At 44.6% G+C, this 24197-nt stretch overlaps 1 protein-coding gene across 3 annotated transcripts in view; it reads left to right on the top strand.

The window, feature by feature from the left end:
• The window catches only part of FBXO25 (F-box protein 25), a 65056-nt gene extending 40862 nt beyond the window's left edge, over window positions 1-24194 (top strand). For 2 of the 3 annotated variants that reach the window (XM_025394830.1, XM_025394829.1), the window contains 5 exons: window positions 4268-4361; window positions 5525-5709; window positions 12655-12837; window positions 17311-17454; window positions 23045-23378. In XM_025394830.1, coding sequence (XP_025250615.1) covers window positions 4268-4361; window positions 5525-5709; window positions 12655-12837; window positions 17311-17454; window positions 23045-23134 — 696 coding nt within the window. In that variant the 3' untranslated portion in view covers window positions 23135-23378. Of the gene's footprint in view, window positions 1-4267; window positions 4362-5524; window positions 5710-12654; window positions 12838-17310; window positions 17455-22056; window positions 22084-23044 lie in introns of all 3 variants that reach the window. The other variant, XM_025394828.1, reaches the window with a different exon arrangement.
• Window positions 24195-24197: the final 3 nt, after the last annotated feature.

The raw sequence follows: 24197 nt of genomic DNA, 5'->3' as shown, positions 1-24197 counted from the left end.
TGCAGTGGCTCACGCCTGTAATCCCAGCCTTTGGGAGGCCGAGGTGGGCGGATCACCTGAGATCAGGAGTTTGAGACCAGCCTGGCCAACATGGTGAAACCTGTCTCTACTGAAAATACAGAAATTAGCCTGGCGTGGTGGCGGCACCTGTAATCCCAGCTACTTGGGAAGCTGAGGCTGGAGAATCGCTTGAACCCAGGAAGCAGAGGTTCAGTAAGCCGAGATCGTGCCATTGCCCTCCAGCCTAGGAGACAAGAGTGAAACTCCGTCTTAAAAAAAAAAAAAAAAAAAAAAAAAAACAGGACTATCTCACACCTTGGCACACCCGCCTGGTGTCTGATGTGATGGAGGGGATTATTCCTCATCTCTGCTCCTGAGTTCAGTCTTCTGTAAGGTAGCATCTTGAGGCCTCTGGAGCACTTCACTGCACACTAATGAATGTCAGGGTAGAAAAGGAGAATCCTATCTTAGTGAAACTGTGGAAATAGTTTAGACCTTGGGCTCCCTTAAGAGGCCCCTAGACGATGCTTTGGGAACCGTGGTGGTAGAACTGTCTCTCCCAGACTCCCTCTGCCCTGACCCCTCTTATTGGTGAGAAACAGACACGTGTAACTCTTCTTTTTTCCTTTGAGGAATAAAAGATACTTGTACATTTTGGTCTGTTTCTTTCATGTCTTCAGTGTTGTAGGGCAAGAAGCCTGTCTGGGGAGGCTTTGGTTATTAAGCAATGCTTAGGGCTTGCTGGCATCATCTCAGTCTAGGATTCAGATTAGGAAATCCATTGCTGTGTGAATCTGAATCGCATCCGCCAGTCCAGCTATTATGAGCAATAATGCTGATAACCTCAGTTGGCCTGAATCTTTTGTCTCTAAATTGATTCTAAAGTGAGGCAGGGAAAAGGGGTGCTATTCAACATTAAAACAAGGAAGAAATTCAATAACAACATTCAGTTAATTTGAAAAGATAAAGGAACAGGATTGAAATTTTAACAATGGTCTCAGCTTTGCTTGGCGTAACCTGATCTTATCTCTGGCCAGTGCCCTCAACTGGTGTATTTTAGTGTAAGATATTTTTATGTAAATATGTTAGAAATCACAGAATGTTTTTCCCCCAAAGATTATCATGTAATTGTCACATTTATAATGTTATTTGGGACTGAGCATACAACTTAGTGGTTGCTCATTCTGGAAATCAAGAAAGGCTGGAAGAATTGGAAGGAAGGGATGAAAAACTCCATTTTCGGAGAAATAAGAGGCAGATGCAATTCACAGACTCTAAAATGTGCATGAAGCTTACCAAAAGTAGCTAAGCTTGGGCAGCGATAGTATAGGCAGAACTGAGCAGAAGGGCTCAGGCTAACAAAAGCACTTGTCAGGGCCCAGTCTAGAAGATGAGCCCCACATGCCCTGTGCACTGAGAGCCTGAGTCACAGATGTTTAACTCCAGCTTGCAGAGTGCAGAAGTTCCAGGGAGGACCACTGACAGCAAAGGGCTTTCCGGATCCAGTTTTACTCAGAGACATGGGCTGTGGGGTCACCCAGGGATTCACGTACATGCAGGTAGCAGCTGGGGGACAGAGTGCTGGAACTGGGAAGGCTGAAAGCTGCCGTTCCCCCTACCCTGAGGGCCTCTGCAAAACAGACACCCTAGGAAGTCCCACCTCACTCTGAAATGCCTGTTAGAGAAGAAGGTGATGTCACTGCATGGATATTCTCTAAGGAAATTGTGGGAAATGTGTCTGTGAAGCAGGATGGAATCATGACCAGACAGTTCATCATGAATAAAAAAAAAAAACCAGGAAACTCATGAAGCAGTTCTGTAGCAGAAGATCCCAGTGCAGGAATGCCACAAAACAGAAAAGAGATTTTAATGAGGTTGAGTATTCCATATCCCAAATGCTTAGAACTGGAAGTGTTTTCGATTTTGGATTTTTTCAGATTTTGGAACATTTACGTATACATTATGAGATATCTTGGGGCTGGGATACAAATCTAAATTTGGAATTCATGTATGTTTCACATACACCTTATATACATAACGTGAAGGTAATTTTATATAGTATTTTTAATAATTTTGTGCAGCCCATCACCTGAGGTCAAGTATGGAATTTTCCACTTGTCAGTGCTCAAAAAGTTCCAGAGTTTGGAGGATTCTGGATTTTGGAATTAGGGATGCTCAACCTGTATAACCAAGTGAGACAGCAGGAGACAAAGCCAAGTTGGCAGAAGGAAGGATGGCATCTGCCGGGAGAACCACCACAGAGGCGAAGGTGGGATTGGAAGGGCCCAGGAGAAAACAGATGTTTTGGGAAACACAAAAAAAGGTGATGGAAATAGTACGAATGAGAAAATTAATAAGAATGAAACCATAATCATGAGTTTAAGAGGAACTAGAAAGAAAATTACAGCTGTAGAGAACAGGGAGAGGGGTTCCAGCATATTTATCATTGGAATCTTCAAGCAGGAAAACAAAACAAAAGGACAGAACAAATATTTAAAGATAATGTTCAGGAAAATTCTGCTCAGGTAAAAACAGATGGAAGCGTACATTGTGAGAGGGCAAATTTTATGCTGGGGAAGGTTGACTGAGAACAGGTCATGAGTGCGCCACATCCTACAGGAATTATTAAACTCTGAAGATGAGGCAAGAACCTCCCAATGGGTAAACAGCGTGTCATCTCTTACCAAGGGAAGAGATCAGGGTGGCTTCAGATTTCTCCAAATTCTTCAGATAGTGGAGTCATCCTTACTTATGGGATCCTCCAGGAAGAAAGGATGGCCCGTAAATTTTATGTCCAGTCAAACTGTCTGGCTGCCAGGCTGCAAACAAACAGTATTGATCACGTGAGAACTCAGGGAATACTTATTGTTCTCATGAGCATTTTTGGCTGGAGAAACAGCGTCCATCAGACTGGATGTCAGTGAATCTCTACAGCATCGGCTGTGTGGCTGAGGGTGGTGGAGCAGTGTGAGCAGAGGGCAGAGGAGAAAAGGTCGGTGGCTAGAGATTTGTTGACTGTCTCACCTGTGATCACAGGGAGGCACTAAGATGTCGTTCACGAAAATCAAGTTGTACAGGAGAGGGATGGAAGGAAGGAGCAAGATGAACGGCAGTTTTATCACAGTGTGGAACAGGAAACTAACAACGCGAAGATGTGTTGTATGAGGAGTCCAAAGGAGAGGGAATTACGTAGAGTTAAAATTCCAAAAGTAACCCCTAGGACAAAATAGTGCAAGCATTTCCAAGTTTCAGAAGAACTACAGAGAGAATGAAAACTTTTTCAAAAAAAGCTACAAAAACATGTCATAAAGTTAAGACCAAACATGTTGTATCTATACATGTAAACACATAACCTGAAGGCTGGTAAAAGATTTCAGATTGGATCAAAAAGTGAAACCCAACTCGAAGTTGTATGTAAGAAGCACACCTAAAACAGTGATTTACAAAAGTTGAAAATACAAGAATGAAAAGATGTATTAGGCAAAAATAAAAAATAAAGTGGGACAAAAAGCATTAAAGGAAAGCAGCAGCCCACGTTTTCCTGCCATAATGCACATCAGAGTAGGGGCAACTGGAAGAGCAGAGCATCCCAGGAGGGCAAGCAGAGCAGCGGCGAGGGCCTTGCTTGTCATTCCCACAGGAGACCTTTACTTCACAGGTTCTGTCACAGGGATTTGTTACTGTGGCTTCCTAGAATACAAATTCTACAGTATTTTATTTTAATGCAATTTATTTGCTATTTAATAATGAGTTTTTAAATACAAAATGCTATTTAAAAATGAGTTTGGTGATGTTTTTCCTTTTTAATTTCTACATGGAAGGGCTGTTTGATTTTCTGATTGTCTGTTCGGCAAACAACTGCGAGTATGGGCTTAGGCTGTGAAAATATTTGTTAGTGCCCAACCATTCATTCTAGCCTCTTTCTGGTATGCCCTTGTGCTACAGAGACTGGAAAGCTAAAAGCTCCTTTTCAGACTCTTGCAGCCTGGGCTCTGGGAGGAGATATGCTTCCACTAAGTAAATGAATGCCTACAAGACTAGAAGACAGAGTTGCAGGCCGCAGCTGCCTCAGCTCCCTTGTACAAAGGTCTCTTCAGGTTTGCATGGGTAGTGACTGTTTCTTGTACCCGGACTCTGATACAGTGGCTTAATTTAGGATGGCATGTTAGAAATCTTCATGCATGTGTGTTATATCGCCGTGGTTTGTAATTCCATATTAAATAGATTTATATATTGCTCAGCTTTTTTTTTTTGTCTTTCCTTTAAGCTATTGCAGCTAATTGCAAAATCCCAGTTAACTTCATTGAGTGGTGTGGCACAAAAGAATTACTTCAACATTTTGGATAAAATCGTTCAAAAGGGTAAGATGATCACTGTATTTTTAATACTCTAAATCTTAATTAGAAATTTGGTGCAACGAGATGGGATTTTTCTTTTATCTTTACCTAGTACACATGCTGTCAAAAACAGTTGTGTAAATAATGTGATAACATCAGAAATACAGGTCATCCCTCTAGTTCCCAGTGTTCTGTTACTGCTGTTTACTTTTTTAAAGTTGCTTTTGCATACAAAGCAATATACTAGGAAAAATAACTAATCCCAGAACTTAAAAAGCTGTTTTACCTTTTCATGGTTAGCTAATCACAGTTCATTTTAGATGTATGCTTCCAAAATTAGCAGGATTGTGATTTACTCACTTAGGCATCAGATAAGCCAGTAATTTTCTTTTTAATTTAATGAGCTTGCCTTGGTAAGTTACTGGCTGTTAGTAAGTGGAATTTTAAATTTTACACCATGACTTTATACATACATAGGAATATATGACTCCATATTTAAGCCACTTTAAAGTAGCCACTTTATGATAAGTACAAAAGAAAGTATAAACTGACCATTTTAAAGGCAAAATTGTAGACCCAACTGAAAATTTATCAGATAAAATTTTAAAGTTTTGAAAAATCTCATTATATTTGTGATATCTCAAAAATGATGTCACTTTTCAGTTGCAGTGAAATTACATCTTTTTTATTGTGCTAAAATACACATAACATAAAATTTACCATTTTAGCAGTTTTTAAGCATCCAGTTCAGTGGCATTAAGTACGTGTATATTATTGGGCACCCATCACCACCATTCATCTCCAGAACCTCTTCATTGTCCCAAAATGAAACTCTTATCTCCTTAAACACTGAGGCCCCATTCCTCCTCCCTGCCAGCCCCTGGTAATTATCATTCTACTTTCTGTCTCTATGAATTGGACTACTCTAGGTGCCTCATATAAGTGGAGTTATATATTTGTCCTTTTGTAACTAGCTTATTTCACTTTGCATAATGTCTTCAGGGTTCATCCATGCTGACTGTGTGTCAGAATTTCCCTCCTGTTTTAGACTGAGTAATATTCTATTCATGTATAGATCACACGTTGTTTGTTCATCTATCGGTGGACATTTGGGTTGTGAAACCAGATTGTTTTTTAAAGTGTTGCTTAACTGTGTCAATCCATAGTTTTATTTTTATTTATTCCAGTTCTTGATGACCACCACAATCCTCGCTTAATCAAAGATCTTCTGCAAGACCTAAGCTCTACCCTCTGCATTCTTATTAGAGGAGTAGGGAAGTCTGTATTAGTGGGAAACATCAATATTTGGATTTGCCGATTAGAAACTATTCTCGCCTGGCAACAACAGCTACAGGATCTTCAGATGACTAAGGTATAAATATATCGGCGTAAGAGTTACTACACTCTTTGTATTACAAAAGTTGTTATCTTTTCTAAGCATACATGAAAGACTGCTATAGCTTTTTGAAAGATTTTCTGATGCTTTCATAAGTATTCATTAAATTGTTTTAAAATAGAAAAGGACCACAGACCCCTAATGGCTTATAATTGCTATTGGAAAGGCAGTGGGAATAGCAATCATTAAACCAGGCTGATCCTGTGGGTGATTAGATGTAAACAGATTTACCTTCATGGGAAATTGAATATTTCAGTTATTAGAATAACATTCAGTAAATTAAGGCTAAATTGTATTGCCAGTAATTCTCTATTTATTTAGTTGTTGCTTCTCCCAAGTTAGTAATTTTTTGTCTTCTTCCTTGCTATCTTTTTTGGGGATGTGTTTATAGTTCTTGGCAACAATGAACAAGGCCAAAAGAAGGTGCAAATCACATCAGTTGTGTTTGATATTTTTTCTTAATTCTGGTAACTAGTTTCAACAAGAAAAATGTTAACACCATTGCCCCAGGTATTTACATAGTGTTTTATTTAACTCTAGTACTAATAAGAAAAAGAATAAACTGAAGATGTATCTTAGTGGTGTGACTTATGTAGCCTTAGTGGTATAAATGATTCTGCAGATTGTACTGGTAGGGTCATAGTTAACCTTTTATCATAGCACCCCAGGTTCCACATAAAGGAATGGTTTTCAAGTGCCCTTCAAATGCCTTAACTTTTGGCTGTTTATTTGCCATCTAAATATGGGACTTACAAAAAGAGTGATGATTGCCTAGTTTTGAGTCTGAAATTATCATTAATAATGTAACATTCAGCGTCGGTAAGAGTTAAGCAAGTTTGTTATAAACGTTGGACCCTGCTCGGTTGTCTTGGTGTGACCCTGTAGTCGTTCAGAGCGTTGCACAGGCTGGCTCTTGGCTGCCTCTTTTACTGCGTTCGCCATGCATAGGTGAGTTGTACTAAAAGTCCGCCTGTAAGACACGCATGGCACAGGCTTGCTGTAGAAGTCCTGACATGAGTGACCAGGTCACATGGCCAAAGTCCCCTTTCTCCTGATGAGATAGATCCCTGGTAGTGATGTCCAGCGGGTGACCTTCTCCTGATGAGATAGATCCCTGGTAGTGATGTCCAGCGAGTGACCTTCTCCTGATGAGATAGATCCCTGGTAGTGATGTCCAGCGGGTGACTTTCTCCTGATGAGATAGGTCCCTGGTAGTGATGTCCAGCGAGTGACCTTCTTGGGGAGAGAACAGGGTGTGTCCTTGTCCATGGTGGGTTTTCATGGTCAGGATCCCAAGGATGGGGGTGTTCGGGAAAGGCCAGGAAGCAGCCTTTCTGGTCTGGCTGGGAAGTTCCAGGTGGGATTAGTGGCTCTCCATTCTTTGGAGAGAGATGGGGAGCCAGTGGGGAGATGTGGACCAGTGGAGACAACAACAAAGCTCCAAGGATTGGGCCACACCTCACCAAGAGGAGAGAAAGGAGAAAGCAAGGGAGAAGCTTGCATCTTTGACTGGGTGGGCTGAGACAGAGCAGGAAGGCACAGCTGTATGCTGAGCTTCCTTCTGGATCTTCTTTCCGTTCATACTACCTGGGAAGAGGCACGGGCTGAGGGATAACAGAAGTGCATGTGGCCCCAGCTTGGCCCACTCAGGGCTGCCCATAGCCTGTGAAGGAAGACACTCTGCTTTTGGCCTGGGATGGTTCCCACAGCCCTGGTAGGCAGAGCACACTCCCACGGCAGTACCTCTCTGCCTCAGCACAGAAGGTTAGGTGTTAGCATAGTGCCATGTTGATCAAGTGGGAAAAATAAGGCACAAGAATGAAATTAATGATTTATCTTTGAGGAATAAGAAAGCACCGATAACACAAAGGTGCCAGTTTTCGTCATGTCCACTCAAATCTTACCATCAAAGACCTTGAACTGGTTTCTTTTGTTTCATTAGTGGTTGCATGCTGCCTGGCATCTCTTCACCTCAGTCCCTGAGTGCTCTCTGAAGCAGGAAGCGTGGCATGTGCCTCTGTGAGGATCTTGGCTTCTGGACCCTGTGCCCTGCTTCCAGCCTCGAGGAGGGTCAGGTTCCCTTGTAGGAGTTGGCCAGAGGAGTTTTACCTCTCTGGGAATGTTACTTGAAACCAGTAGAAAGAGCACTTTACCAATTCAGTTAACTGAGCTGCATTTGTGGATGCCGGACTCAGTCAGCCAAATTGGTCTGAGGCTGCTTAAGGTAAAGATCTGGTCTCCTGTCCCGCTGGCTGATGTTGGATTGCTACCTCACACTTATTCATGTGAATTTTGAGGTGACTCGAGCAGATGGGGTTAGAACAGAGCAGCTGAGAGCCTTCCCGGATCCCTGACAGTGGAACTTCAAGCATACCGCCTAAAGTTCCGCCATGTCAGCCTCACAGGATACAGGGACCAGCTTTCTCCAGTGCGCTGACAGTCGTCTTTGTCTTCTAGATTATCCCAACAAGAAATACCTTGACACCCCTGGCCAGGCGCAGTGGCCCACACCTGTAATCCCAGCCACTCTGGGAGGCCAAGGCGGGTGGATTGCCTGAGGTCAGGAGTTGGAGACCAGCTTGGCCAACGTGGTGAAACCCTGTCTCTACTAAAAATACAAAAAGTAGCCAGGCGTGTTGGCAGGCACCTGTAGTCCCAGCTACTCGGGAGGCTGAGGCAGGAGAATTGCTTGAACCTGGGAGGTGGAGGTTGCAGTGAGCCGAGATCGTGCCATTGCACTCCAGCGTGGGCAACGAGAGTGAAACTCCATCTCAAAAAAGAAATACCTCGACACCCCTTAAATCTAAATTCTCATAGTCCCAAAAGTAAGCAGAAATTTAGTATATATTATGTTGAAAAGTTCCTAAGAACATCAGAAATTTTTTTCTTAAAAAACAAATATACTTTGCTGTTGAAGCTGCATTTGAAGATATGGCAGTGCTGATGAACTGGAAGTGCTTTCATGTGCACATCTCTGTGACTCAGTCAGAGTGGACACACAGGAACGTGTTCATATGCTTCCTCACCCAGTCAGCACTTCCTGGATGCCCCCATGGGCTTGCTAGGCCCCTTGGAGGTGGGACACATGGATCAGCAGGCGTGGCCTTTAGCGTGGGGCGTCCGAGGGCCCAGGGAGATGAGCCCACGGTGAGTCACAGAACTCAGTGGGTTATAACAGATATGCACACAGGGCTGTTGACATTACATTGGTTCACTAGTGATGTGATGTTTTAGGTGGAGCTTAAAGAATGGGCTGGGTGTGGTGGCTCACACCAGTAGTCCCAGCACTTTGGGAGGCCAAGGCGGGCGGATCACAAGGTCAGGAGATAGAGACCATCCTGGCTAACACAGTGAAACCCCATCCCTACTAAAAATACAAAAAATTAGCCAGGCGTGGTGGTGGGCACCTGTAGTCCCAGCTACTTGGGAGGCTGAGGCAGGAGAATCGCTTGAACCCAGAATGCGGAGGTTGCAGTGAATGGAGATCACACCGTTGCACTCCAGCCTGGGCGACAGAGCAAGACTCCATCTCAAAAAAAAAAAAAAAAAAAAATGAGGGGAAAGTGTCCAAGCCTGTTGGTCAGTGCTTAACAACTGGCTCTCCAGAGGCAAGAGGTTTGATTTGTAGCATTTGTCACTTTCCCACTATGACTGACTTCAAGCCGCCAACGAAAAGTAAACTGGCTAACAAAATTCCCAGAAGTTGCAGAGCTGGCTGCTGTGAGAAGGTGTGGGAACTTCTGCGTCTAGGGGCTGATAGAGTGTGGTGTGCCAAACGTGCGTACTGCTGGGAAGAAGGTGCAGGGCATTAGGATCAGACTCAGGGCTTTATGGGCATTGCAGAGTGTTTGCTGCTCTCTGCCAAGGGTCACTGAAAGGTCCATGTTTAGAGGTACCCCTTCAGTGCCAGGCAGGGACCAGCCAGGTTGGAGGGAAGCAAACCCTCACTGCATTCATGAGGAATGACAGTTATATGGGAAGGATGAACTTGGGGATACTTTAGCAAAAGACTAGACTGGTGACTTTTAAGTGGGTGCGAGGGAAAGAAGAATTGAGGGAGACTTCAGTTACTCACCACATAGTGAGGGGATGGGCCTCCCGTGGAGAAGGGCAGAGCAGTTGGGAACACAGACTTGGGACCAGGCAGACTGGGCTCGAGGCTGAACCCTGATCGAAGCTAGACCCCGACCTTGGGCAAGCCAGTCAACTCATCTGTATCTCTTTTTTTTTCTGTGTAAAATAGAATGATAATAGCAACACAAGTTTCTGTTAGGGGAAGTGCTTCCACAGAGAAACGGGAATTGTTAACAGTCGCATGCAATAGCTGAGACTCCTGAAGCAAGAGAAGCAGACAGCAGCGTTTCTTCCTTCCATTGCGGTGTAGGTGTGAGAGATTTCATAATGGCAGAGAGCATGTAGCTAATCAGTGGAGGAGGTGTGGCAAAAAACACAGCAGGATTTCTGACATGTTCAGCAAGACTTTTGTGCCTTGTCACATTTCGAGATTTCGTTTGGATGAGAAGTGCTGGCATTTCTGCTACACCCTCTTGTTATAGCCATTAACAGGGCTGTAAAACTGGACTCTGCCAGAAATCCCAAATGCCGAGTTGTCACACCAGACTCTATAACTACTAATCCAGGATTTTTTTTCTTTGTACTACCTTCATACCACCGCTTCATACTCCCTTTAAACTTTGTAATTTTAGCAGCAGAGTATTTGTAAACTCCTGTCTGCTACAGAAATTTTTCTCAATAGGAATTAGAATGAAGCACCTGGAAGACATAATTCTTGTGAGAGTGTTAGACTTTTAGTTGGGGATTAATTTACATGCACGTTATCGTTTTGTTTTGTTTTGTTTTTGTTTTTGAGATGGGGTCTTGCTCTGTCTCCCAGGCTGGAGGGCAGTGGTTCAATCATAGCTCACTGCAGGCTTTAACTCCTGGGCTCAGGTGATCCTCCCACCTCAGTCTCCTGTGTTGCTGGGATTATAGGTGTGAGCCACCCAGCCTGGCCATTTTCTCTTTTCTATGTGCTCTCTGCCATATGCTAGACAATAAAGATGGAAGGATAGGCTAAGACTTGAATCAAATGTGTCAGACTCATCAGTAATGAACAAAGAAGTTTGCTGAGAGCCTGCCGGCACCATGCTGGCTGCTGGGGAAGTGATGTCTCGGACTGTGCAGCTCCATAGCCTACAACACGGTGCAGTGGTGCAGTCCATGGAAGCTTCATGATTATGTCCAGAATGTTAGAGCACTTCACAAATGCCAGGCAGTGTTGAGGCCCCACTCGTGTCTGGCAGATGCATAGTGTGCTTGATGAGGTGAAGGTGGCTTAGAGTGCATCACTGGTGGTCCATCCTCATGCTGCCCACTGGGATACAGGAGAAGCGCCCTGCAGCAGTTTCCATTCTGAAGTCCTAGGAAGTTGCTTCCATCGCGAGGGCATTGTAGGGGAGCAGGAGAAGAAAATGGGGTGTCAAGGCACGGGTGCCCCAGTCACCTCTCCCTACACTCCACTGTCCACAGAGGTCAGGCAATTTCAAGAACCAAACTCATGGAATTAGCTCATTCTAGCCAAAAATAGATGGTCACTGTGCTTTGTGTGCAGCAGGAATATAGAAGGGCACAACACATCAGAAGGAAGCTAGCTCTCCCTGTGGCCAAGTACATATATCAGCCTATTGGGAACAAAAGAAAAATACAAATCAGAAGCTCGCGGGTGAGCAGACTGAGGTCAGGAACCGAGGCGGGACCAGGTAGCCTCTGTCCCGCCCAAACAGCCAGAACCCCACTGTCAGGAAGAGGTGCTTCTAGTGAGAATGAAGGGAATCATTTAGATATAACTGAGGCCTGAAGAGTCTGAAACAGTATGCACTCAACCCAGGGCTTTCTCAGGTCAACCTCAGAGCAGTTTAATTTTTGAACTGACTGAGCCCACTTCTTGGGGCCAGGGACAGCCACCCTTCCTCAGCCTGGCACGTGCACACACGTGTATCTTCTGAGGGCAGATGCACTGCATTTACTCTCTGGTGTGCGTGAGGGAGAAATGGTTTGTAAACTTGAAGTCATAGAAATGTAAAGCTGGAAGGTTGGGGGATGTTGGACGGAGGGTGAAAGGTTTCTGTAGTGCAGGAGGAGTCTACTCTAGAGGTTGTCTACACAGCATGATGACTGCAGTTAATAATTATACATCCTTCAGTTCAGATTTGCTAAGAGTAGGTCTTAAATGTTCTCACTACAAAAATAAAAGGATTATGACTTGAGGTGACAGACAGCGAGCTGGGCTATGGCCATTGGTTCATAACGCATACAAGCACAGAACACCACGTGCTGCCAGTATAGACAGAGTCCATTTATCACTTACACTTCAATAAAGGGAAAAAACCCACAAAGCTAGAAGGGGCTTTGCAGATGATGTGGTCAACCTCCCTCATCACTGGGGTGACCAGCTGTGACCCATCAAGGCCCAGGGGCTGTCCAGGCCACCCAGACGGTGTGGCGCAGGCCATGCCCCCTGCTGGTGATGGGTGTCATGTTGCCCTCCTGGTGCGTTGGATTCATCTGGGCAGCAGTGCCACGTCTGCAGACCCTGCTCTTCTCCAGGTGTGTCTCGATGCCGTAGAGGAGTACTGACCTCCTGATGCTGATAGACACGTGGCGCATGGGGAGGTGCAGCAGTGGGGCCTCACCCAGGAACAGCCTGGTTCTGGCCTGCTGTGCAGCCCTCCCTTGCCCTCCTCCTCCAGCCCTCCCCAGGGTGGTGGATGCAGGCCCCTTGATGCCTTGCAATGCATGACCTGGAGAGCTCCTTTTGTGTTGCCATGTTTTGAAGCATTCATTCCAGCTTGACTCTTCAGTTACTGTGTGAACAAACACTGGCCATCTTCTCAGTGAGATGCTGTTGTGTGTTCCTTTCAGCAAGTGAACAATGGCCTCACCCTCAGTGACCTTCCTCTGCACATGCTGAACAACATCCTCTACCGGTTCTCAGACGGATGGGACATCATCACCTTAGGCCAGGTGACCCCCACGCTGTATATGCTCAGTGAAGACAGACAGCTGTGGAAGAAGCTGTGTCAGTACCATTTTGCTGAAAAGCAGGTGAGTGGGATGCAGCAGTGTCCCTTCAGGCAGGGAGTTTAGTAGACTCTGCCTAGGGGCCATACCCTATAAACTCACCTGAAGAGAAAGAATGGCTGAGTGTTTTCCACTTTGAAAGAACCAGGAACAATCAGAATTTATTGAGATTGCTGTGGTTTCTCTCCTACAGAATGTAAGGTTTATTCTTCCTGTTGAAAAAGAACCATGATTCTAAAATAACCCAAAACTGAACAGCAAAGCATGAGCTGAGTTCTTTTCTCTCCCGTTGATAACGAGGTGCGTAGAGTCCCTGGCTCACTGACTGCCTTTTCTCCTGATTTGATGAATCAGATTCCAGTTCTGCTTTTGACCAAGCTGCACATCTTTGAAAAGTCAAGCGCCCTCTGTGTGCCTCAGTGCTCTCAGCACTTGGTAGATGGCACTCCTGAGTGTCCACAGCGCGCCCCGCCACTGCCTTTTGCCTGCTGCACGTGGGATTGCACGTGGGGCAGCATAAGGTGTGTTCTGCTGTCAGTGCTCGAGGCCTTTCCAGGGTGGTCTGCTCATTCCGCATCCACGATGAGACCTTGTGGTCCCTGTTCCTGGGCCTCTGCAGAAACTGGGGGTTCCCCTCATCACCCCACAGATGTCCAAGGCACCTGCTCTGCCTGGGGCTGGGCGCAGCCAGGGAAGGCAGGTGGCTGGAGGGAGGCGCGTTGTGCCCCTCATGGGGTGGGATTGGAACTGTGGTCAGCACTGTGAAGACCTAGGATGGGACTGGGTGCCTTTCATGAGGAGCACAGTCTACCCTTGGAGTGCAGGGCAGTGGACAGGGCCTAGGCAGAGAGCAGGACCCTACCATGGGGAGGGTGCTGTGTGTGTGAGTGGTGGATGGTGAGGAAGCACAAAAGAGGCCAAGCCACATGAAGAATCTTTGTCTGTGTCCTGTGAGCTCAGGGGAGCCAGCAAAGCACATGGAATTGCAGCTTTCAGAAGAGCTTCTGTTCTTGTTTGAGGACTAGGCTGGAGTGGATACAAGAGGATCCATCAGGATCCTGCCTCAGGAAAATAAGAGTTATGGGCAAGGAAGTGCACGAGGGCATCAGGGAAGACATCAGAAGATGACCCTGATGGGATGGGATGGGATGGGATGGGATGGGATGGGGGCTCCCACAGGAAGGGGCTGGCCTGAACACGGGCCTCATGGAGTGTGTCTGAGAGGCATGTGGAGCGAGGGCCTGGACAGATGCATATGGAGAGGACAGGAGGCAATGGGATCAGCCTGAGCAGGGCGTGAGGGCACCAACCCCAATGCTGAGTGATAGATGAAGTGCCTCAGAACCTGGGGGGAGCTGGACCCTCAAAGCCATGGACAGAGAGATTAATAGGACAAAGAAAAGCCTGTGAGATTTAGCTGAGCAGAGGTTATGGATACCTTGGGGAGAACTGTCTCAAGTGGAGTTGTTCGGGAGAAGCAAAAGAATTCCAATATTAATTTGAGTAGGAGAAATCAGTGGATCGAATTTTAAGCCAGCACTGGGCATGGGGGAGGGGGTGGATAGACTTTTGTGGGGAGGATTTAGATCCTAGGAAAAGAGGTAAATAAAGGTCATCTGGGATGAACCCTCTGCCTCCCAGTTTGCCCTGGGACACTCCCTATCACGTGCAGGCCCGAGCTGTTCCCAAAAGGCGTTAATGAGAGTGCCTGGCAGGTGTTTATACATCCAGACCCTAAACATACTTAAGGATGTCTTTTGGCCATTTCTGTGGTCATTGCCATTCTTAAAAGAGTTGCTTTAAATAAGTTAAACGTCTGTTCTGCACTGATACCCTAGAATAGTTAAGTTGCAATTAGCACCTGCAGGTGCATCTCATTTGTACACATTTTCTTATCTGAATCATAAAAACACAGCATCAGAAAATAATGATCTGTTCTTCAGGCGTCAGTAACTAACATTAAGGCCCTGAAAAAAAAAAAAAAGCATATCAGAAATAGCTTTTATGAGAAAGCATAGATAAGGAAGCATCCTCAAAATAAAAACTAGATACCTGAGAAAACCGGACTGGTTCAAGATAGTATGGAAGGAAAAGTCAGCTAAATGCTCTTGACTGGAGCATCTGGTGGGATGTTGCATTTGAGTTCAGAAAAATCACAGATCATTATTTAGGAGAAAAACCATGGGAGGGGATTCTCCCCGTGAACACTGGTATAGCACAGAATTCGTAAGAAGTAGAAATGAGACAACAAATGGTTGTTTTTAGTCTCTGGGAACTAATGTTTTAACAGTGCCTGCCTAGAGGACACAGAAATTAATACTAAATATAAACAGGCTGATAACTACTTTTTATTTTGCAAGTAGTCTTCTTTTCAAATTTTATTAGAAACAGGATTTCCTCATTGACTCCATGATAATTTCCAGAGTCCTCAAAAGCCATGACTGAAGTATGAGTATGTTATACAAGTGATTGTTTTTAGCTATGAAAATTAAAACATGCTCATTGCAGCAACAGCCTTAAAGACTAGTACAGTGTTGTGCAAACAAGTTAAAGGCCCCCACCCCAAGGCATCCCTGTTACTCCTTTAGCCCATGCATTTTGTTTCATTTCAGGCTTTCATGTGCACTCAAACATACACATTAATTTATCTAGCTGTGCACTGGTCGTTTTCAAAACTGTAATTGAAGGTCACTCTGTAACACTGATGTTTTTGGTAACACCTTTATTAAGATACCCTCCACTTTATCAGCCATCACTACAGTCAATGTTAGGATACTGAGATCTGTATTAGTCCATTCTCTGCTGCCAATAAAAGACATATCCGAGACTGGGTAATTTTTAAAGACTCACAGTTTGACATGGCTGGGGAGGCCTCACAATGCTGGTGGAAGGCAAAGGAGGAGCAAAGCCACATCTTACAGGGCGGCAGGCAAGAGAACGTGTGCAGGAGAACTGCCCTTTATAAAACCATCAGGTCTGGTGAGACTTACTCACTATCACAAGAACAGCATGGAAAAGACCTGCCCCCATGGTTCAGTTACCTCCCACCGGCTCCCTCCCACGGCACATGGGAATTATGGGAACTACAGTTCAAGATTTGGCGGGGGACACAGCCAAAACATCAGCATCACCTCAGGAAACAAAACAAAAAAACAAAAAAAACTCTGCCCTTCAGCTACCATTCCCAGCCCTAAGCAACCCCTGATTGTCTTTCTGTCTCTGTGTTTCCCTGTTCTGGACGTGTAATATAAGAAGAATCTATGGCATTTGTTGTCTTGTGACTGGCTTCTTACCCTTTGCATGATGTCCTTACGACTCCATGTTGTAGAATAAATCAGAGCTTCATTCAAGATTGAATAATATCCTACTCTCTGTATCCACATTTTGTTTATCCATTCATCAGTTGATTGACATTTAGTTTGTTTGATAAAAGTTTGTGGCTTTTACAAATAATGCTGCCTTGAACATGTTCGAGTTTGTGTGTAGATGCATGTTTTCATTTCTCTTGGTTATAAACCTAGGAGTAGAATGACTGAGTCATATGGTGGATTCTGTTTAACTTTTTGAGGAATTGCCAGATTGTTTTGCAAAGTGGCTGCGCCATTTCACATTCCCCCAGCAGTGTGAGGTCTCTCGATTTGCCACCCCTCCCCAATGCTGCTCATTATTTCACTTTTTGATTAAAGCCATTCTAGTGGGCATGAAGTGGGTCTCATTCCATTTCCCTGATGACTGGATTCTGAGCATCTTTTCATGAGGTTATCATCCATTTCTGTGACTTCTTTAGATAAATGTCTTTGCAAGTCCTTTGCCCATTTTTTAAAATTGGGTTATTTGTCTTTTTATTATTGAGTTTTAAGTGTTCTTTATGTATTCTAGATATAAGTCCATTATCAAATATGTGTGTAGCTTATTTTAATTTAATATATTATGGACATTATTCTGGATTGGAATATTTAAGTCTGTTTAACAGCTGCTTGGTATTCCATTATACAGGCATAGCATAATTTCTTTGATTTGTCACTCATTGATTTAATCCAAGTGAGTTTAATTTCAAATAATTGTTTTATGTACTACACTGCCTTTGAAAAATAATTTCAGATAGAACTGGAGGCCATTATTCTAAGTACAATAACTTAGGAATGGAAAACCAAATACCTCATGTTCTCACTTATAAGTAGGAGCTAAGCCATGGGTACACAAAGGCATTCAGAGCGGTAGAATACACAGTAGAGACTCAGAAGAGGGAAGGGTAGGAGGGTGAGGGATGAAACACTACATGGTGGGTCAATGCTTGCTTCTGCAGTGATGGGAGCACGAAAATCCCACACTTCAGCACTGTACGGTTCATCCATGGAACCAAAACCCACCTGTACCGCTAAAGCCATTGAAGTTAAAAAAAATTAAAAACTAAAATAAAATGAAAAAGTTGTACACCTAATATTATGCTTTGAAAGTCATCTTATGCTGATTCTGAATGGGGTTTTGTTTGTTTAGTTTTGTAGACATTTGATCCTTTCAGAAAAAGGTCATATTGAATGGAAGTTGATGTACTTCGCACTCCGGAAACACTACCCAGCGAAGGAGCAGTACGGAGACACGCTGCATTTCTGTCGGCACTGCAGCATTCTCTTTTGGAAGGTACTGATTTAAACGCGCTGCATTTCTGTCGGCACTGCAGCATTCTCTTTTGGAAGGTACTGATTTAAATACGCTCTTGGAATCTCAGGATTAAAATTTGGTGAAACAAACTAATCACTTATATTCTAAGTGTAAGACTAAAAAGTAGAAAGTACTGTTACAAGTAAGTTAAGGAGCTATATTTTACCAAATATTGGGGTAGGGGAATAGATGTTCATTCAACTTGGGCTTAAACCAGAAATGCTGCAAACCAAAACGCTTCTCCTTTTTGCAGAAGTTAGCATGTAGGAGGGCATCGCAGGTGGACTGCGGCCACTGGCTTTTCCTGGCAGCAGCTCCAGGTTCCCTGCTGACCCCCAGCCTGAGGTTGAAGGCTGCAGTGTGACCCCTCTGTCCATCTGAGGACAAGTGCACCTTCCTCGTTTCCCCAGACTTAGCCCTTGGCCCTTTATGTCCCCACCATCTGTGTAGGGCCAGGACCAGCTTAGGCTTCATTTCTCAAAGCCATATTCTTAGAGAAAAAGCATCCATAGAGAAGTCCCAGATTTTAAAGTCTGCATTTTTCTCATTCATATGATCAGAACTTAACAAGACTATTGTTACTTATCTGCAAGTTTCTTCCCTTCATCCAGTTACTTCCTGTTCTCACCATCCAGACTGTATGTCTGAAAAGAATGTTTTTCACAGTCAGAGATAACTGCTTATTTCTTTTTTTTTTTTTTCTTTTTTATTTTTTGAGATAGGGTCTCACTCTGTCACCCAGGCTGGAGTGCAGTGGCATCACCACGGCCCACTGCAGCCTCTACCTCCTGCCTCTCGAGTAACTGGGACTACAGGCAGGTGCTACCATGCCCAACTAATTCACTTCTTTTTTTTGTTTTTTTGAAGCAGTGTCTTGCTCTGACACCCACGCAGTTCTGGGTGCAGTGACACAGTTATGGCTCACTTCAGCCCCAACTTCTGGGCTCAAGTGATCCTCCCACCTCAGCCTCCTGAGTAGCTGGGACCACAGGGGTGAGCCACCATGCCCAGCTGATTTTTTTGTTGCTGTTGTCTGTTTTGTTTTTTTTGTTAGAGACGGGGTTTCACCGTGTTACCCATGGCTGGTCTCAAAACTCCCACGCTCAAGCAATCTGTCTGCCCCAGCTTTCCAAAGTGCTGGGATTACAGGCATGAGCCATGGCACCCGGCTATTATCCACTTCTTTCTTAACATGTTAATATTATTTCACCCTGGAGTATGTTTCCATGGTCTGCCTTGCATTTGAATGTTTGATGTTGTGAGATTTCACCATGGGGGAAAACAAGTGTTGAAACTAGGCAGAAGCTGGTCCTGGAGTGACCCTGCTGAGCTGCCGGCTGCTCTGCGGAGGGAACCCCTGACTGTCCCTGGTCTAGATGAGGCCCTGCCTCTTGCAGGAGTGGGCTGTCTCTGCCTCTTGCCTTCTCTAGGTCTAGGGAGATGAGGCTTTTGCCTGATAGACACCGTAACCTGTTGTGATTTTACCTTTGCTTTACATTTATCTAAATTTGTTATCAGATAGGTCATAAGGCAAGCTCTAGGCTGTTGGAAAGAGACAACTGCTTTTCATTTCAAATTACATTTATTCTAAGTGTGACTTTAAAAATTAATCCATGATTGAGCAAAGAATGTAAAGATGTGTTTTTCTTGTATTATTTTAATAGTTTTGTTTGGTATGTCAAAGGTAAACAGCATCATACATGAATATGAGATTTTATTTCTGATTTTTAATATTTTGGTATGACTTCTGTCTTTCCTGAAATTAAAAAGATGCAAGTTGTGTTATGTGTTTCTGCAGTAGTACAACTGTCTTGTAGAATATTATCCCTCAGGAGCAGGGAACATCTTGATTCCAGTTTATTCTCAACTTGGTGAGGTCAGCGAATCAGTTCATCAGTAAGATTAGGTTATACAGGAGAGAGCCCTCATTCTATTCTTTTCTCCCCAGTTACATGGCACAAAAAGCACAATATGGGGGTGAGTTGTCTGCAGTAGAAGTCACAGGCAGATGCTTGTGGACTGAAGGAAAAGGGTCAACTGAGTGAAGTCCAGGTTCTCACCCAGCTTTGACACCTGACCCTGGAGGGAACAGGGCCTCCCTTCTGTGTAGTTCCTTCTAGGACTGACACCTGTTCTTCTCTGAAATATTAACACTGAAAACGTGTGGCTGTGTCTTCAGTCACAGAGTAAGAGTGGACACAATACTGTAATTTCTAAGTTGAGTTAGTGCTTCTCCTAAGAGTTACTTTTCTTTTTTCTCCTGAGCAGATTGTTTTGTACTATAGAACTATTAAAAGCAACGATATTTTTATGGAGGAAAATACCATTCATAGAAGAGGTAGAAGGCTTTCAGTTTTGTATGTGATAGTGTTTTTCTTAGAACAACATTTATGAATATTGGAGCTCTCCCCGTCTGCTAAGCAACTAACAAAGAAAAACACTCCTTCGCTTCTGCATTGTTGGGCCGTACAGATCAATCTCCCTTATCTGAAATGCCTGGGACTTGAAGTGTTTCAGATTTCAGATTTTTTTCATCTGTTTCATTTACACAGAGCTTGAAGATAATTTCATACAATGTTTTAGTAATTTTATGTACTTGTTAATGTGCAGTTTTCCACTGTGGCATCATGTCAGTGCTCAAAAGGTTTGGATTTTGGAGCATCTCAGATTTTTGGATTACAGGTGCTCCATGTGTATAAGAATGTGCTGCCTTAGTTTCCTGAAATATGTAAGTTCTGATTTTTTAAAATTGAGAGATGATGTAGCCTTCCAAAAGAATTTGCTTTGCCATTCTTGTATTTAGTGAACCTTATCATACTTGATCAAGTCATGAAAATTGAGAACAAGTCTCTCCTAGCAAAGACAGCTGCCCATCTCTTAGTTCTGGGAGGTTCATGTCTTGCCCTGGAGGCTGTGATGTCCACTTCACTGCAGCTACAGTGAATGGCCCCATCACAGCTTCTCCCACTGAGTATCATTCTACAAGGCAGTCCACGTGTTTAGTTCTGAATCCATGCATGGAAGTATTCAAAAAGAGCCATCCCTCCTAATTTAACCCCTGAAGGTGTCAGGTACTTCTTGCCCTGTCTCCCATCTGCTCCATCAGTGTGGCTAACCGGAGGTGAGTGGCCTGGTAGGCCAAACCCAGATTGGAGTCAGGCAGACCTGGACCTGCCTCCAGGGTCTCCTGAGCTTGCTGCCCTCCTAGGGCCTTGGTTTGATGCCATGAACTATCACACAGAGGAGCTGTGAATGTCCAACAGTCCTGCACCTGGAAACCTGGCACATAGCTGGTACTCAGAAAATGGCACTTAGGGTTAGGGTTACTGCTTGGTTTTTGTTTGTTTAGCATCCCAGGAGTTTATGTTGACTGAGAAACTCAAGTAATATCAAAGCTAGTAAGAAAATGAGACTGGGTGTTGGTGACTGTAAATTCTTACCTGGCCCTGGGACTTGGTCATGAGCCGACACCACAGTGCATCTGTCTCAGGTCGGCATCTGGTGTTTTATCATTTCCCACAGTACATAAGCCTGGAGCTCTCCAGTCAGCAGTGCTGTGGAGCTGCTTCATCTGCTCCCAAGCTGGTTTCCCATCTGTTCTGGCTCTACTATACTGGAGTTCTTTTTTAACTTTTCTACCTGCCTTAGCCTTTCACGCAGTCTGTAAGTAACTGGGCTGAGTTCAGCTCTGGAGCCAAAGACTGACTTTGATGGCCCTGGGAGGGTACACTGGTGCACCCTGCACTCAGGGTCACTGAGAGGGGTGGCGTTATCTCCTGGCTGTACAAAACCTCAGTTAAAAACTGTAGACTTGTCGGCTGGGTCAGGGAAGCCAGGATGAGCCGTTTGGCATTTTTATGTCCTATTTTTTTCTTGGTGTATCAGTTGCCAGAATAGAGGTCTGGACACCTGACATTCACCCCACAGTCCTGTGTGGACATCAGGAGCAAAGTTGGAGCCAGAATCTAAGATGAGGTCTCCATGGTCTGGTGGTCCTGGTCTTGCGGGGGAACCGCTTCGCTGGTGCGGCCTGAACCAGCGGGGGAGGACAGCACAGGAGGGCAGCAGCTGAGGCTTGGGTTTGTGTTGGAAAGTGACACCCACTGGTCTGAAGAAACAAGTGTCAGAGGTGGGGGCTGGCTTAAAGTGTGGAATTGACTTAATGTGCCTTATTTAGCACAGAGCAGACCCTTTGGACATTAAATAACAGAACTTTCCCCCAAAAAACTTACAAAATTTTAATATAAACTGCACATGGAAATAGCATCTCTTTTTCAGTGAATAATTTTGAAGGTTATTTAGCACGGCAGCCTCATTAGTTGCCAATTTGAAAGACTTAAAGATATGTTGTCTTAAGACTGTCTTCAAGTAGTTTGGGAATTTGGGTTATCTGATGATGCCTTGTTTGCTTGCTTTAAATAACCTTGTACTGTCCAAATTTAGTTACCTGATGTTTTTAGTTATTTTCGTTAATAATATGAATCAAACCTGAATGCTTACAGTCTGGCTCTTTCTAATCTTTTCCTTTTTTTCCCTCCCTTCACTGCATTCCTTCCTGATTCTTTCTTCATGATCTCAAAGGACTACCACCTTGCTTTACTATTCAAGGTACTTCCCTGTCTTGCCACACATCCCGTGTTCAGGATGAAAACGTTGCATTGTGCTGCATCTCGTGCACGTCATCCTGGTCACTGCCCAGCTCGATTCCAGCTCTCGCTGACTTGAGCTTTCTCAGGACCCTGAGCAGGGCTGAGTGGCCACTTTGATCACCTCAGCAAGGATGAGAGTGTTCATGAAATATTTCGCAGAACACCACCCGAGTGCTGAGGGAGGATGCTAGACGTGCCCATAAACACTTCACCACACAGCACCTGGGTTGGCAGCACTGCCAGGGCATGCCATGGAGAGACCCAGCACTGACCCCAAGGCCTCTGGTCCCGTCTACCTACGTTCCGCCTAAGATTCTGCCAGCCTTCATCCACAAAATTAATTTTTCTTTTGTCGCTTCTCATATTGAATAAAATTCTGGATCCTTAGGTATGTGAGCATGGCCGGCTCCCTTGGAGCAAGCAGGAGCCTCAGGGGCTGAGGCCATGTGTCCCCACGCTCCTGTCCTGTGCAGGGAGCCCAGGCTGATTGAGGGATGAATGGTGGGTGGAGGGAACCCTGTGCACCAAAGTGCACCAGGAACAGGACAGGACAAAGGAATGGCTGGGACCGGAGGACAGAAAGTCCCCAGTGGTTTCTTCTGTGGCCTTGTAGATTCCCGGGCAATGCAGGGTGGCGTCAGCAGCTGGCTCCTCTGACTCAATACCAGATTCGGCACTGGAGGGCTGACCTGGGGCCACCATCTCCTGCCCTACCTGAGCAGGAGTTCCATGGAAAACCTCTGCGTAGAATCGGCTGCGGCTGCCCTTGTGTTGATCATTCTCATCCAAGTTCTCTCTCATGTACCTCTGAGGTGGGGCCCAGGGTCCATGTCAACAAGCAGCTGACGACCCCCCAACCACCATCACTAGAGTGTGGCTGGTGGTGGGCCCCCTCCTAACCATCTCCCACCTCCCCACAGGACTCAGGACATCCCTGCACGGCGGCCGACCCCGACAGCTGCTTCACGCCTGTGTCTCCGCAGCACTTCATCGACCTCTTCAAGTTTTAAGAGTTGCCCCTGCCATCCCTGTTGGAGATTGTGCATCATGCTGTCTGTGCAGGGCTCATAGTGAGTGTTCTGTGAGGTGGGGGGAGGCTCCTGGGAGGCCCCTGCTTCCAGAAAGCTTGGGAAGAACTGCCCTTCTGCACAGGGGGAGTGCATGGTTGCATTTTCATCATTGAAGGTCAGAGGCCAAGGAAGTCATTTCTACTTTAAACTCTTCTTCTAAGCATATTAAAATGTGAAATTTTGCATATTATATATATATAGTTCAAAAATGTTTCAGGTGGTCAGCTCCACATTCTTTGTTAACCTGACACTAACAGCCAATAATATGCTTCTTAACTGTCAAATTACAGTTTCCCAATTTTATACTAATTGGGAGTGGGTGACAAAACAGTTGATCCTTGTAAATACATTGTACAGAATATTTATTTTTTCTCAAAATGCATTTTAACTACTACATTGGCTGTGCCCAGATGAGTCCTCTTTGAATAAAAAGTGAACCCAGGGCCATGATAGCCATTCTTGTCTTAGGGCTTATGGATCGGGATATGAATTGTGCACACACAGCCCAACAACGGGCAGTGGTCTCTGTGGTCCTAAGGCATCCAGCACAGGTTCTGGCAAGGGTACCCCTGCTCGGGGTGTGGGCTGGTCTGTGCATAATCCCGGACTGTGATGGCAACAGCCCAGTGCAGTCTGACCTTCAGTTGTGTTGAAACTACTTTAATAGACAAAGTAATAAATGATGTTTATCTATTGATACAAACTTCATCAGTTTTGCATCCTACTGAGAAATGTTGTTAGTGATTTTGATATTTAAATCCTTAAAAGATTGCTTTGTTTTTAAAATAACGCATGTCCATTTTAGAAAATCAGAAAATCAGTCCCACCACCCAAAGATGATTGTGCATGCTGAAAAGAGTATGAAAACTCCCCTCAGCAGGCATAGGACAGAAATGCATTGTTGTGTATTTCCATTTTCGAATAGGGTCAAGGAACCCAGGCAAATCATTTCTACTTTTTTTTTCCTCTAAGCATAATAAAATTATACTTTTATAGCTTTTAT

Source organism: Theropithecus gelada, chromosome 8 (assembly GCF_003255815.1).
Source record: "Theropithecus gelada isolate Dixy chromosome 8, Tgel_1.0, whole genome shotgun sequence".
Taxonomy (NCBI): Eukaryota; Metazoa; Chordata; class Mammalia; order Primates; family Cercopithecidae; genus Theropithecus; species Theropithecus gelada.
This window is presented reverse-complemented; position numbering and strand designations above follow the sequence as displayed.